This window comes from Drosophila suzukii, chromosome 2R, assembly GCF_043229965.1.
Source record: "Drosophila suzukii chromosome 2R, CBGP_Dsuzu_IsoJpt1.0, whole genome shotgun sequence".
NCBI classification, from domain to species: domain Eukaryota; kingdom Metazoa; phylum Arthropoda; class Insecta; order Diptera; family Drosophilidae; genus Drosophila; species Drosophila suzukii.
In genome coordinates, this window is record NC_092081.1 from 3,572,667 (window position 1) to 3,587,453 (window position 14,787).

At 38.7% G+C, this 14,787-nt stretch overlaps 3 protein-coding genes across 4 annotated transcripts; 1 reads left to right on the top strand and 2 right to left on the bottom strand.

The window, feature by feature from the left end:
* Positions 1-213: 213 nt before the first annotated feature.
* On the bottom strand, positions 214-1,268 carry LOC108019916 (uncharacterized). Its single transcript, XM_070994929.1, has 4 exons — positions 1,009-1,268; positions 709-867; positions 482-658; positions 214-431 (listed from the first exon to the last, which is right to left on the bottom strand). The coding sequence occupies exons 1-4, from the start codon at positions 1,072-1,074 to the stop codon at positions 243-245; spliced, it is 591 nt and encodes a 196-aa protein (XP_070851030.1). The 5' UTR covers positions 1,075-1,268; the 3' UTR covers positions 214-242.
* A 270-nt stretch (positions 1,269-1,538) lies between these two features.
* On the top strand, positions 1,539-5,184 carry muskelin (muskelin 1). Its single transcript, XM_017088019.4, has 10 exons — positions 1,539-1,856; positions 1,955-2,167; positions 2,217-2,559; positions 2,710-2,848; positions 2,903-3,504; positions 3,558-3,776; positions 3,828-4,147; positions 4,202-4,358; positions 4,420-4,549; positions 4,610-5,184. Exons 1-10 carry the CDS (start codon positions 1,663-1,665, stop codon positions 4,852-4,854), a joined length of 2,562 nt encoding a protein of 853 aa, XP_016943508.2. The 5' UTR covers positions 1,539-1,662; the 3' UTR covers positions 4,855-5,184.
* LOC108019611 (G protein alpha q subunit) lies at positions 3,828-13,425 on the bottom strand. 2 transcript variants are annotated; one of them, XM_036813907.3, is made up of 9 exons: positions 13,410-13,425; positions 8,883-9,056; positions 8,637-8,821; positions 8,415-8,569; positions 8,011-8,139; positions 7,590-7,719; positions 6,775-6,928; positions 6,603-6,710; positions 3,828-5,427 (listed from the first exon to the last, which is right to left on the bottom strand). In XM_036813907.3, the coding sequence occupies exons 2-9, from the start codon at positions 8,998-9,000 to the stop codon at positions 5,345-5,347; spliced, it is 1,062 nt and encodes a 353-aa protein (XP_036669802.2). In that variant the 5' UTR covers positions 9,001-9,056; positions 13,410-13,425; the 3' UTR covers positions 3,828-5,344. The 2 variants fall into 2 exon arrangements, with proteins under 2 accessions (XP_036669802.2, XP_036669800.2); XM_036813905.3 differs by lacking the exon at positions 13,410-13,425 and adding an exon at positions 13,232-13,394.
* Between the last annotated feature and the right edge of the window lie 1,362 nt (positions 13,426-14,787).

Below are 14,787 nucleotides of genomic sequence, written 5' to 3' on the forward strand. Positions count from 1 at the left end.
ACCGACAAAGACTGTCAGAAACGTTTTCACGACTTGCATTTCTATCAGACGATGATTTTAAAATTTAAATCAACGAATTGAATGCTGTAAAAAGGACTTTCCGAGGAAATACGCACTACAGACTTCCAACCTATTTTGTTTCGGTGACTCCCCAGATTATTTATATCATAATACAATAACAAGATATTATAAAAGTAAAAAGGAGATTGAAAGTTATAAAACAAATTTTCAAGAACATCAGTTTACTTTGGACGTGGTTTAGTCCGTTTGTTCTTGTAATAATCCTCCAGCACTTCGAAGTAAATAAAAACCAAACCCAAGTGTTTCGATGGCTTGTCACCTGAAAAATTAAAAGCAATTTTGTAATCCTGGAAAGGCAGAGTCGGCAAAGACACCTCATCCAAATGGAACTCGCGTGCAAACAAATGGCCCTGTAAAATAAGAAGTTGTATAATTTAAGTAGTAAGTTGTTAAAACTTACCGTGAACGGGCAACTGTGATTCACATTAGTCCATTTCTCTAAATGATTCATAGCGTATTTTTCCAGCAAAAATCGTTTTGTTTTATTTTTTAAAAGTTGGCAAATATCAAAGCTAAATTTGACGGCAAAGGGTTTATAAAGATTTGAAGAATCTTTATAGAAGACTTCTACTGTCATCTGGAAATCTCCAAAATTATAAAAATTGTAACATGGATGCACCTACTCACTTTGATGTCAGTTAAGATGTCTTTAATGTCACAATCCATGTTCATTACCGATCGAGTCCAGTTTATTGGCTTCAAAACACAAGAGACATTGCTGAAATAGGCCGCATTAGCTATGCACTCACTCTTCCTTATTTTGTAAGAGTATCCAATGGAAAAGGACTAAAAAAGTATCGTTAAAAATGTGTTTCATGTTAAGTTAAAATAGGGGTTTAACCTAGAAAACGTATGATAATTTAGATTTCCTAACCGAGTTTTTGTTTAACATGTTTAAAAATGTTTTTTTTCGATTTAATAACGTACAAATGAGTTTGCCAGAAATAATAAAATTAGCAGATATTTATGCGTCACATCAATACACTTTGCCATCTTCGGCGTAAATAAAAGTAACTTCACCGTTTCACCTAAACGACCCAAAATAAACACTAACTACATTTTAATAACTTCATTTGATTAAATGTCGTACTTTCACGCGTGACCAAGTTTGAAAACGATAAAGATAACAATAAAAGCGATAAGCCACGATATGCGGATATCGAAGGTACACATGGGTGATGTGTACCCCTTTCTAGGGACAAGAGTTATGTACATTATATTATATATTTATGGATTGATATTAAGAACAATCTTGTTTAAAAATCATACATTATAAATCTTTGTTTAATGCACTTCAGCAATTCTTAAATAAATTTAAAAACTAATATGAATTAAAAAATGTGCAATTTTCAAAATGTCTGCATCCTTATTTACAAAAGTAACACATATCTTAAGTACACCCCACGATGAACTCACGCGTACGCCCATGGCAATCAGCTGTTACGCGGTTGTTGTGGGTGTGGAACAGGCGAGCACCGAAAAGCGGACAGGAAACAAAAGTAACAACAGCAAGTAGCGAGCTCCGTTACACTTAACTAGCAAGGAATCCGTTGGAACATAAACCCCGCGCATTCATCCACCATGTCCTCCTCCTCGACGTCCAGTCCCACGGACAACAGCTCGCACGGATCGGTGGCGCTGTCCTCGGCCCTAAATCCCTCATTGAACCCGGTCTCCGGCACGAATACCAGTAGCCAAAAGCCATTTTCCCTCTCCGAGCGGCTGAACTTTGAGATCTACCGTTATTCCAGCTATTCGCCCAACTATCTGCCCGAGTAAGTTAGAACAAAAAAAAAGAAAAGAAAATGGATGCCCCGGATTTCGTAATTGTGAAATGCGCATCCATTTAAATTCCGTTCCCTTCGGTTCGCAGAAACGTCCTGGTGGACTGTCCCAACGATCAAACTTCCAGGTGGTCAGCCTACACAAACAGCCCTCCGCAATTTCTCACCTTGAAGCTGCGCCGTCCCGCCATTGTGAAGAAAATCAAGTTTGGCAAGTTCGAGAAGTCGCATGTGTGCAACATTAAGAAGTTCCGCGTTTACGGGGGCTTGGAAGATGAGCACATGGTCCTGCTGCTTGAAGGGTACGTTAACCGGGACTTGGAAAATCCTTATAAAGAGTATCCCCTTTAGAGGCCTGAAAAACGACAACGTACCGGAAGTATTCAACCTGCGCTGCCTGACCGAAGACGGTTCGGAGAACCTGCCCATACTGTACCTCAAGATCGTGCCCCTGCTCTCCTGGGGTCCTTCGTTCAACTTCAGCATCTGGTACGTCGAGCTGCACGGTCAGGACGACCCCATGTACACCAGTGCGCGCATGAAGAACTACAACGCGCTGCGCGAGTTGGAGATCATTAAATTGTGCCTCAAGCACTTCCGTCAGCAGGGCTACATGAGTGCCTTCGGGGCACTCCAGGAGCAGACGAATGTGCAACTGGAGCACCCGCTGATCAGCGAACTCCACAAGTGTCTGGTAGGCATATAATCCTTAGTGATAATCCCTGGACTCAACTTAAAAAACTGCATTGGTATACGTTGTTGTATACACTCAACGAATTCTGAAATAAGCTATTAAAATGAATCCATGATGAATTTTCTTAATTTAAGAAATTATACTTCATAGGTTTTGCAGGGAGACTTTGAGAAGGCTGAGCGCTTTATAGTCGAGTGCATTGAAGAAGGTCTAATGGACGAATATTTGAACAAACAGGACTACAAGCACAGCTGGCATATGAAGCTTACCGAAAGCGACATGAAGCCAGGTTAGTATTCCTTTCTCCATATATCAATTATCAGCTTAACTTTTACTTTTTTAGGCAACCGCGGAGGTCATCAACTGGTGGTGGATGCCAAAAAGAGACTAATATATCTGTACGGTGGCTGGGATGGTTATCAGGACCTGAGTGACCTTTGGGTGTTTAATATTGATAATGATCAGTGGTCCCTCCTGTGCGAGCGGTCAGAGCTTTCCAATGGACCCACACCGCGATCCTGCCACAAAATGGTTTTTGACCCCATCAGCGAAAATGTGTTCATGCTTGGACGTTACCTGGACAACTCTATTCGAACTTCAGATTATATAAAGAGCGACTTTTACCTCTACGACACGAGAGCTGGGAACTGGATGCAGATCTGCGATGACACCAGTCAAGTCGGAGGTCCACAGCTTGTCTACGATCACCAGATGTGCATGGATGCCGATAAGAGGACAATTTACGTTTTCGGAGGCAAAATACTCACACCTCGCAGTGTCAATGCTACGGGAGCAATAGAACCAGAGTATTCAGGGCTGTTTTCCTATCACATAGCCACAAATACCTGGGCACAGATACTGGTGGACTGTCACCACGCCAGCGCATCCCTGGCAGATGTGATGTCCATCAAATCCAGGATCACTCATTGCATGGTTTTCCATAATGTAGGTTTAATTCACTTCAAAAACGCTGATTATATTATATTTTTTCACATTAGAAACATCGAAAACTTTACATTTATGGCGGTCAACGAGGCAAGGAGGATTTGGACGAATTCCTCAGCTACGACGTAGACACCCAGGCCATATCCGTGCTCAACAAGGAGCACCCTCATCACGGAACCACCGCTGGCAACGAAGCCAAATTTGAGCCGTCTTCAGGCTATACATTGCGTGCGACTATCGATTGTGAACGCGATGAGATTTACATATTTTCTGTGAGCACATTAGACAATATCAGAGTCCTTAATTGATTCGTATACTTCTAGAGCCTAAGTAAGGTTAAGGATCGTCGCGATATACAGCATATTGATGCATCGAACTCATTTTGGGTCTATTCCCTGCGCAGTCACAAGTGGTCAAGGATATATTACTGTCGCCACAGTGGACAGGATGCGAACTCCATCAACAAGATGAACATTTTGGGCGCCAGCAAAGGGGATGGGTCCATAGAACCTTGTCCCCGTTATGCCCACCAGTTGGTGTACGATGATTTGGCTAATACCCATTATTTGTTTGGAGGAAATCCTGGAATCTGCCAGCAGCAGCAACTGAGACTTGATGATTTCTGGCTGCTGCGCCTGGAAAAGTACTTGTACTCCACTTGCTGAAGGTATCACATGTTAATTTCCTGCTTTTATAGACCAAAACGAGACGAGATCCTAAAGCATTGTCGGTTTTTGGTGCGAAAGATGCGCTACGAGGAGATGACGCGCCAGGATCCCTTTAAGGCAATGCAGTACTTGCGGCATCATATAGCCGCTGTGATTGATCATACCGATGCAGAACAGTTAAATAATGTATGTTTTATATCCTTAAGGGCGTGTTTCAGTTTGTAATGTTAATTCTCGTTCTATTTAGTTCCACAAACTTGCTTCGTTGCTCTTTAAAAACCATGATAGTAGCATCGAAAGAGAGTGTACTACACCAGCGCTGTGTGCTGATGGTGAAGATCTTGAAACGGATCCTGATGTGTCAGCCAAAATCAAAGGTTTTAACTGTCACCATTTTTTATTTGACTTATATGGAGAATGATTTTTTTATTTTCCAGATGAAGTGGCTGATGGCCCCGCCACCGAGAATATTTCATTGGAATCGAACGAAAGTCTGATCTCGTCCGGCATCTCTGAGACCGCCTCCAGTCCCAGCTCCTCGTCATGCACTAAAAGAGCGCGCACGGAGTGCACTCCCGAGCTAAAGAACAAACGAGCTTTCCTGTTTAACAAACTGGTTCAACTGATGCCACCGAGCATGGTCCAACCGGAGCGCAACCTCAGCGACTTCGTGGTCATATAAACGCCCAAGTGCCAAAAAGATTTTGTAGAACCCATCCAAGATTATATTTAGCAATTAAGAATGTGCGTTTTTTTTGTTTTTAACTGTTGATCAAAGTGATGTTTAGTTTGCTTGTTCGCCAATATTAGGTTTTACGGCCAATGCAAAGCATGACAGAAATATGATTTCATTGTGATACTTCATTTGTACTGAATTTCCGGATGAGGGCAGCTCGATTTAAATTTTTTGAGCCTAAGACAAAATAAAAATAGTTTGTGAAACATTTTAAAAATAAACGATTGTATATGTAACCTTAAGTTTGAAATAAAAATCAGTTTTGTAAGATCCGCATATGGGGGAGGTATATTTTATTTACCCATTTATATTTACATAATAATGGTTTATTAACGTTGGGGTATACATAATTTCTTTAATACATCTATCGAATTTGTTGAGTTTCTGTTTACACGCATAAAATCTTCGTCGTCAATATTACATGTAAAGGTAAACGTCACACCAAATTATAGTCCTTAAGGTTAGAGTCCACAATTGTGTCTTTGATATCTCTAAACACATTCCTAATATTTTGCGTATCTAAACAACGAAAAGAATGCTTGATTAGTTTATTTTTTAGATATTTTATGCATTTTACTTTTACAGTAGAAGGGTGGTATATAAAGGGGTGCCAAAACAATCTTTCTTAACCAAGTCTCTCCTTTCATCCAAATCTCGGTGTCAAAGAAACTATTTCTGAATCAAGTAGAGTATTTAATTCCAACCAAATAGTACTTCTAAAAAAATGTACTTGAAGTCCTAAAAATCTCATAAGTCAGCAAGGTTGACGGATTTTTATACCCGGTACTCGTAGAGTAAAAGGGTATACTAGATTTGTCGGAAAGTATGTAACAGGCAGAAGGAAGCGTTTGTCCGTCTGTCCGTATGAACGCAGAGATTTCTGAAACTATAAGAGCTACAATACTGGGATTAGGCATGCAGATTCCTGAGATTCCTGCGCAGCGCAAGTTTGTTTCAGAAGGGTGCAATTTTCCTGCTAGATAAACAATTTTAACTGAAGTGTATTAGTCTTGTCAATACCTATCGATTGATCCTATATAATATATATAACGTATTGAGATCACGGGTAGGTGGCGCATTTCAATCTCGCTTTGCTGCTTGCAAATCTCTATTTTCCTTTGGTCCCTTCAGCTGAATAACGGGTATCTGATAGTCGAGGTACTCGACTATAGCGTTCTTCCTTGTTTATATATAAAAACCAACCAACGAAATTGTAGATAATTATACCATTTACTCGTAGAGTAAAAGGGTATACTAGATTCGTCGGAAAGTATGTAACAGGTAGAAGGTCCCATAAAGTATATAAAGTATTCAGCATCATTAGCCGAGTCGATCTAGGTCTAGATCTACGTCTGTCCGTGTGAACGCTGTGATCTCGGAAACTTTAAAAACGGAAGTACTGGGACTAGGCATGCAGATTCTAAAAATTCCTGCGCAGTCAAGGTACTCGACTATCGTCGAAAAAAATTCGAAAATTAAGCTGTTCGTGAAGAAATGTTTGGGCATTCTTGCTACTTTAGACATTCGCTCTATTTTAGTAATTTAAAAGTCAGCAAGGGTATTAAAAGTTCGGCATGCCAAAGCTAGCTTCCGTTCTCGATTGAGCCTAACAATGCGAAATTTCATATAAGAAACGCCATCACAATCTTACGAAATTTCTGACCCATTTACACTTACGTATTACGTACACTTACTTGTAGCAACGGTGGAATGCGAATAAATGGTTTTTTCTCGATCAGGATTTACATTTAAAAACATATTTTTTATAAAACATTGAGCCGCAAATGCATCTTTCCTTGGACCTGTTCGGTAAGAAGTCAAAAAAATGTTAAAACATAGAGTCAACATACAATTCGGACCACGTACCATCATATTCAGGAAAATAGTCTACCAAATGCGTTGTCATAATTTTGAGCTCAAACAAATCCATCTTGTTCAGGAATAGAATAACTGACGTATTTTGGAACCATGGGAACGTTATAATAGTACGAAACAAAGCTATAGATTCCTCCATTCGATTCTGTTAATAATATTTATTATTATAAAATTTTTTAATTTTTTAGGTTATATAATAAAATGTAAAAGCTGGATTCCAATTGCACATTTGTCTGAATAAGCATTATTCTACACATGAGACTCCAAACGAAAATGTCGTTTTTAAAAGGAAATGTGAAAAGTAAATGTATAAAGTATATGCTTAATTATAGTGATTTATTGATATTTACAGTTTTTGATTTAATATGCATTTTGTAAAAGTCCGTATTTAAATTCAGATGAATTTTTAAAAAACGTTCTGTAAGTTTTCTAGTTTTTATACGTATTACCCGTTTGATACTTATCAAGGTTAGGGATATATATATTAGTATGCATTGATTTCTTCCCGCAAGACCAACTAGCTACGTCTAAACTTTTGTACAATGATCAACATTCAAATAAAGCCGCCCCTTTGAGTTGACGCCCATAATGTACATCCTCCATTAGAATCTCCAAATCTCCATTCAAAACAGCGGTCGGCAGCATCCCCTTAAGCGGGCATAGGTAATAGCTATGCTTAGCCTCTGCCGGCACACGTACAGCGAACACATCGATAAGCTGCCCCTTGCAAAAACCTCACACAAGCCGCTGATTTGAAATGTCAAAAATGTGCTGTTGGAATGAGGCTATTAGTCTTGTCACCTTACATCATGTTTACATTCAGCCAATGACAGGTCGAATTCCGATAGTGCTGCCAAAAACATAATTGATGTCACATTTGAAAAACAATGAATCCATTTTCTTCTTTCGTTTCGCTGACCTGCAACGTCCACCATTCTGTTTATTAGAAAAAATATGTTGTTTTATTTAAAATTTTCATTAAGTTTCAACTTAAATGAATTTTATAAATTATGCACATACACAGAAAAAACACATAAGGATCAAGTCGATATTTCCTTTCTTTGAAAGTTATCTCTCTAGCTTACGGCGAACATATAAAAATGTATTCTGAATTTTATCAAAGTGATCCTTATATTTTTATAAATTTTTCCTCCGTGTACATCAAGCAATACAATTTTTTGTAAGACAAATGTTATTCATCTCAGCTAAAGGAATTAAAATAAATACCTTATCACATAACCATCCAAATTAAATAGATACTCGTCAACTTTAGTTGTTGGCACACGAACACGAAGAATATCCTGTTCTGTCGGCAGGTAATAAGGCTGTTCAATTCGTTTTATGTTGCTCAGGAAGCTTAATAAGATAGATTAAAAGATTATAAAATTAAGAACAGAATCCGTACCCAAATATGTAAATCAACCTAACAAGCAGTCTTAGTCCACTAAGTTGGAAGCAGTACCTTACTTAGATCCGTTTTCTCGTCCTCATGTTAAACTAAAAGTACGGTTTAAACCTATAAAACGTATGGAAATTTTGAGTTTAAACTCCACTTTTAGTTAAACGAGCGGACAAGAACCTTGATGGGATTCGGTTTATGTGTAAGGGTATTTTTGAAAAAGGGAACTCACTATGCAACTGAATCATTCAGCTGATATTCTTTGCGACGATCGTAGCACGCCTGGACACCAGCATCTTCCCAAAGCGTTTTAATGGCATTCAAGTAGGGATCCTCTAACGTGGTAACGGTCGAATAATTTATACTTCTTACCAAGTTAGCCAGTTCCTGAAGATAGCATCCATTTATCGGTGATTAACTACACGTTTATTCGTTAAGTTGAAGTTATACTTACAATATGCTTCCCCTGACCATATGGAATGTTAAGCTCGTCCATTGCCATGATCATTGACTGCATAGCCATGAATATGTTCTGGAAAACCAGCTTGATGTGCCTACGCTTGTCCTCGTCCGAGTAGCCGCTGCCGTGGATAATGCGCATCTGTTTGATAAATGTTGACTTGCCGGAATCGCCCGTGCCTGGGGATATTGGATATTGGATTGGATATTATGTAGCCGTAAGTGCCGGTCGTCCACTTACCCAGGACCAATACTTTAAACTCTAGGCGTCCCTTTTTTTTATCCTTGCGCAACTTCTTATCGATTTCCCTACTGATGCGTTTTTCCTCCTTATCCTGATCCGATAAACAGCAGTCCATGCTTTAAAAATGTATCCAAGCTCTATTTGGCTTTAGCTAGAAAAACAAGCCAGCATCTGAAGAAAGGTTGAGCTTTGATTAAAGATTTCACGCGTACGCCTTGCAAATAAGTACAAAAATATGTTTTACTTCTGTATGTTACACTCTAAAACAATTTCAGGGCTGTATATTACACTCTAAAACAATTTCAGGGCTTACACTCATGAAAATTTTGAACGAGATTTTAAAGAATCGTTCCTGAAAATGTTAAATTGAAATTTCCTTAAATAAGAAGCAATCGTACTTAAATTTAAAATGCAATAAGAAAATCGAATTTTCAGTGTGGTTGAGATGCTAGAGGCGTCGGGACAATGATATTTTGTTTAGAAAGGTCCCGAGATCGAATCTTTCCCGCGAAGACAGTAAAACGAGAGAGGACTTTCTTGTTAATGCCATCGACTATCAAATACCTGTTACTCAGGTAAAGAGAGTGAGGGAGGGATGGAGATAAGCTTGCTTGTAGCCAGCGCCACCTAGCGCTACCTAGCCCATGGCGCCTTGGTGGCGTATTAGTAAAAACAGCTGATTTGCTGCATGTGGTGTGCAATCTCTATTGAATTTGCAAAAATATTGATTATTATTTGGCTATAATTTGTTGATGAATGGTTTGATTTAAATAATTTTTGGCATGTAGATGGGTATTGCACTTGCGCTTTTAAAGTTTCCGAGATCTCAGCGTTCAAACGGACGGACAGACAGACGGACATGGCGAGATCAACCCGGCTAGTGATCCTGATCAAAAATATATACGTATACTTAATGGGGTCGGAAACGCTTCCTTCTACCTCTTACACACTTTCCGACGAATCTAGTATACCCTTTTGCTCTATGAGTAACGGGTAAAACGAGAACGGAAGCTAACCTCGGCAATCAGAGGTTTTAAGACTTTGCCGACTTTACCGAAATTGCTAAATTGAAACGAACGTCCAAAGTTGCGAGGAGAGTAAGTAACAAGAAAGGGAGTTAGCTTCGGCAAGCCTGCTTGTATACCCTTGCAGTTATATTTATTAAATTTAAAAATACAAAAAATGATATTCCCAATAGTATAAGATAATATGTCAGAAAGCACCGAAGCTTTAATTTGTTTCATATTATTTTCCCACCACTTTTCAGATCGTTCCTATGGCAGCTATATGATATAGTCGTCCGATTTTGATAAAATTAAATTCGAAATTTAAAACTAATTAAAAAAGTTATTTCCAAGCGTAGAAGGTTATATGTTGAAAAACACCGAAGCTTTATTTTGTTTCATATTATTTTCCCACCAATTTTCCGATCGTTCCTATGGCAGCTATATAGTCGTCAGATTTTGATAAAATTAAATTCGAAATTCAGAATTAATTAAAAAATGTTATTTCCAAGCGTAGGAGGTTCTATGTTAAAAAACAGCGAAGCTATAAATTGTTTCATATTATTTTCTCTATGGCAGCTGTATGATATAGTCGTCCGATTTTGATAAAATAAAATTCGAAATTCAGAACTAATTAAAAAATGTTATTTCCAAGCTAAGGAGGTTATATGTTAAAAAGCACCAAAGATATAATTATTTTACATTTTTTTCCGATTATTCCTATGGGAGCTATAAGACATAGTTGTCCGATCCGGCTGCTTCCGACTTATATACTACCTGCAAAAGATATACGGCTTTTAAGATAGTTTCAGCCCGATAGCTTTAAAACTGAGAGACTAGTTTGCGTAGAAACGGACGGACAGACGGACATGGCTAGATCGACTCGTCAAGTAATGCTAATCAAGAATATATATACTTTATGGGGTCGGAAACGTATCCTTCACTGCGTTGCAAACTTCTCTGATTGAATTCAATATACCCTCTGCAAGGGTATAAAAACAAGGAAGAACGCTATAGTCAAGTACCTTGGCTATCAGATACCCGTTACTCAGCTAATGGAACCAAAGGGAAATGGAGATATGCAAGCAGCAAAGCGAGATTGAAATGCGCCACCTACCCGTGATCTCAATATGTGGGCGGTAGACAGATTTAGGCGTTATGCGAGTTAGAGTGGGCGTGGCAAACTTTTTTTTGGATCAATTGATCGGTATTGACGAGACTAATACATTTCAGCTAAAATTTTTTGTCTAGCATGAAAAGTGTGGGCGCCACAGGCTTGTGGGAGTTAAAGTGGACGTGGCATATTCGCGTAACAAACTTGCGCTGCGTACAAGGCTACAGAATCTAAATCTGAGATCCCATTTCTCTACCTTTGATAGTTTCCGAGATATCCGCGTTCATATTTAAGATTGTTTGAAGTTTGTGGGCGGTTTGTGGGCGTTAAAGTGGGCGTGGCAATTTTTGTTTTCAATCAATCGATAGGAATTGATTAGAACAATACAATTCAGTTAAAATTTTTATTCTAGCATCAAAACTGTAGGAGCCACAGTTTTGGGCGGTTTGTGGGCGTTAGAGTGACCGTCGCCGTAGGACGTCATATTTTACGAGGACTCTGAAAGTTTAAGATCGATAGTATTTAAACTGAGCTCGCAAACGATATTAAAATAGAGGATATATATATATCGACACTTTTAGAGGTTTTGATCAAGAAAATATAAACTTTATAGGGTCGGACACGTCTCCTCCACTGCTTTATAAACTTCCGACCAAAACTATAATACCCTCTGCAAGTCACGCTCTTTCAGAACAATTCGCGGTCGATTTAGTTATAACGTATTTTTGCAATGCGAGTGGTCGTAGGTTTAAAGAGAGGTCGAAGTATGTGTTTTTCTAACTATCACTCATCAGGGGTGCCACAGAAATCACTTCAGCACTGTCGTGAGAAAATTTATATTGATGCACATAAGAAACATAAGAGAATGGGCGCTTTTACGTATTCCGAGCAAAATAAAATGTGTCATAAATCCAATATACATATTTGCTTTAAGATAAAGCGTTTATTACATACATTCTTACACGCGGTACTGGAATTATTTACGTCGTTCGATTTTGAAGATTTTTCAAAAGTGTAAGAGGGATTATATTTGAATTACACTAGTTTACAGTTAAAATACTTTAAGAATGATGATGGTAGCCTGGTAGAGTTGAACTCCTAAATCAAAAAAATAAGTAAGCAACAATTTTTAAGATAAGATAAAGTTATTTTTAAGAAAACGTCAGTTTTGAGTATATTGTGAGCTTCAACTCGGCAAACTACTAGTTATTTTTATACCCGTTACTCGTAGAGTAAAAGGGTATACTAGATTCGTCGGAAAGTATGTAACAGGCAGAAGGAAGCGTTTCCGACCCCATAAAGTATATATATTCTTGATCAGGATCACTAGCCGAGTCGATCTAGCCATGTCCGTCTGTCCGTCTGTCCGTCTGACCGTCTGTCCGTCTGTCTGTCCGGATGAACGCTGAGATCTCGGAAACTATGAGAGCTAGGCTATTGAGATTTGGCGTACAGATTCCTGATCTTCTTACGCAGCGCAAGTTTGTTTCAGTAGACTGCCACGCCCCACAAACCGCCCAAAACTGTAACTCCTACAGTTTTGATGCTAGATAGAAAATTTTAACTGAAATGTATTGTTCTCATCAATACCTATCGATTGACCTAAAAAAAAGTTTGCCACGCCCACTTAAACGCCCACAAACCGCGAAAACCTGTGACGCCCACAATTTGCATTCTAGATAAAAAATTTTAACTGAAATGTATTGGTGTCGTCAATACCTATCGATTGATCCAAAAATAATTTTGCCACGCCCACTCTAACGCCCATAACGATTAAATCTGTCTACCGCCGGTAGGTGGCGCATTTTAATTTCGCTTTGCTGCTTGCATATCTCCATTTCCCTTTGAGTAACGGGTATCTGATAGTCGAGGTACTCGACTATAGCGTTCTTCCTTGTTTAATTCCACATTTTCAAAGTTTGCAGAGTTGTAGCTAGCGCACTGACGTGTTTTGCAATCTTGGGAGCAGTCGATTTGCTGCTTGCATATATCCATCTCCCTCGCACTCTCCATAGCTGAGTAATGAGTCTTTTTTATAGTCGATAGTTTTTTACTGAATAACAAAAGTATAAAAACATGACTTTAATTTAATATCGATATTAATATGTGCAGATCTCTTAAGTATCGATACGAAATCGATATAAGTTTTTTTTTTCATCCCTTTCACATATTACATCCTATGACGAGTTCCGCTTAAATGATTAACCGAATTATTTTAAATGACTCACTTGTTTCTTCACAATATTATTTTTATAAGTATTATTTTAGTGTTAAGCCCTATAAATTTTTCAGGAAGTTATTTGACTTTTTGGGTCACAATTTAGTAGTAAAATGCTTTGGCTTTGTTTTGATTCTTTTTATATTTCATCCCGCAAAAATGAAGCCTTGAATAGAAAACTGTAATACATTTACGTTTATCGCCACAAGCAAAGCCTGCTCGAAGTGAAGAATATCCGAAAACTGAGTGGCAGTTTTTTTTTCTACAGCTTGCTCCGAGTTAATCTGCTTTACTTATCACTGTGCACAGTGGACGGAGTAGCCGATGTTTTGGACTAAACCAATATACTAATAAAACTTGGTGTATAAAATACCGTAAGCATTAGTAATAAATAACCAAAATTAACCACGCGACTGCAGAGCAATGTTATTATACCCGTTACTCGTAGAGTAAAAGGGTATACTAGAGTCGACGGAAAGTATGTAACAGGTAGAAGGAAGCGTTTCCGACCCCATAAATATATATATTCTTGATCAGGATCACTAGTCGAGTTGATCTAGCCATGTCCGTCTCTCAGTCTGTCCGTATGAACGCTGTGATCTCGGACACTGCAATAGAAATAGAAATTCCTGCGCAGCGCAAGTTTGCTCCCTCAGTGTGTCACGCCCATAAAGCCCACAAACCGCCCAAAACTGTGGCTCCTACAGTTTTAATGCTGGAATAAAAATTTAAACTGCATTGTATTGTTCTTATCAATACCTATCGATTGACCCAAAAAAAAACTTTGTCACGCCCAAAAACGAGCAAAAACTTCAACAAATCGTAGATATGAACCCGCATATCTCGGAAACTGTCTAAGATAGAAAATTGGGATTTCAGATTTAGATTCCATAGCCTTGTACCCAGCGCAAGCTTGTTACGCGAATATGCCAATCTTACTCTAACGACCTCAAACCCTCCTAAGCCTGTGGTGCCCACAATTTTTGTGCTAGAAAAAGTTGACGCTGACTTTAACGCCCACAAACTGCTTCATGCTAAAAAAAAAATGTAACTAAATGTATTTGTCTCGTCAAGACCTATTGATTGACCCAGCAAAAGTTTGCCACGCCCATTCTAACGCCCATACCTCTTAAATCTGTCTACCGCCCAAATAACCACACATTGAGATCGCGGGTAGGTGGCGCATTTCAATCTCGCTTTACTGCTTGCATTTCCCCATTTCCCTTTGGTCCCTTTAGCTTAGTAACGGGTATCTGATAGTCAAGGTACTCGACTATAGCGTTCTCCCTTGTTATTCCCGTTACTCGTAGAGTAAAAGGGTATACTAGATTCGTCGGAAAGTATGTAACAGGCAGAAGGAAGCGTTTCCGACCCCATAAAGTATATATATTCTTGATCAGGATCACTAGCCGAGTCGATCTAGCCATGTCCGTCTGTCCGGATGAACGCTGAGATCTCGGAAACTATAAGAGCTAGGCTATTGAGATTTGGCATGGGTTAACTATAACAAATAATTGTAATATATTGCCATGGTAAAAATAGAAATTCTCCCTAAAATTTTAGTAC

What these genes read in the sequence shown, in the direction of transcription:
- LOC108019916 (XM_070994929.1), bottom strand. Translation starts at nt 1,074, where the DNA reads ATGGCAAAGTGTATTGATGTGACGCATAAATATCTGCTAATTTTATTA. An exon ending in ACATCTTAACTGACATCAAA is followed by an intron (nt 659 to 708) that starts GTGAGTAGGTGC and finishes GGAGATTTCCAG; the next exon opens with ATGACAGTAGAAGTCTTCTA. An exon ending in ATCACAGTTGCCCGTTCACG is followed by an intron (nt 432 to 481) that starts GTAAGTTTTAAC and finishes CTTATTTTACAG; the next exon opens with GGCCATTTGTTTGCACGCGA.
- LOC108019611 (XM_036813907.3), bottom strand. Translation starts at nt 9,000, where the DNA reads ATGGACTGCTGTTTATCGGATCAGGATAAGGAGGAAAAACGCATCAGT. An exon ending in ATGGTCAGGGGAAGCATATT is followed by an intron (nt 8,570 to 8,636) that starts GTAAGTATAACT and finishes TGCTATCTTCAG; the next exon opens with GAACTGGCTAACTTGGTAAG. An exon ending in GCATTCCACCGTTGCTACAA is followed by an intron (nt 5,428 to 6,602) that starts GTAAGTGTACGT and finishes TTCGTTGTTTAG; the next exon opens with ATACGCAAAATATTAGGAAT.
- muskelin (XM_017088019.4), top strand. Translation starts at nt 1,663, where the DNA reads ATGTCCTCCTCCTCGACGTCCAGTCCCACGGACAACAGCTCGCACGGA. An exon ending in TGGCTGCTGCGCCTGGAAAA is followed by an intron (nt 4,148 to 4,201) that starts GTACTTGTACTC and finishes CTGCTTTTATAG; the next exon opens with ACCAAAACGAGACGAGATCC. An exon ending in ATGCAGAACAGTTAAATAAT is followed by an intron (nt 4,359 to 4,419) that starts GTATGTTTTATA and finishes CGTTCTATTTAG; the next exon opens with TTCCACAAACTTGCTTCGTT.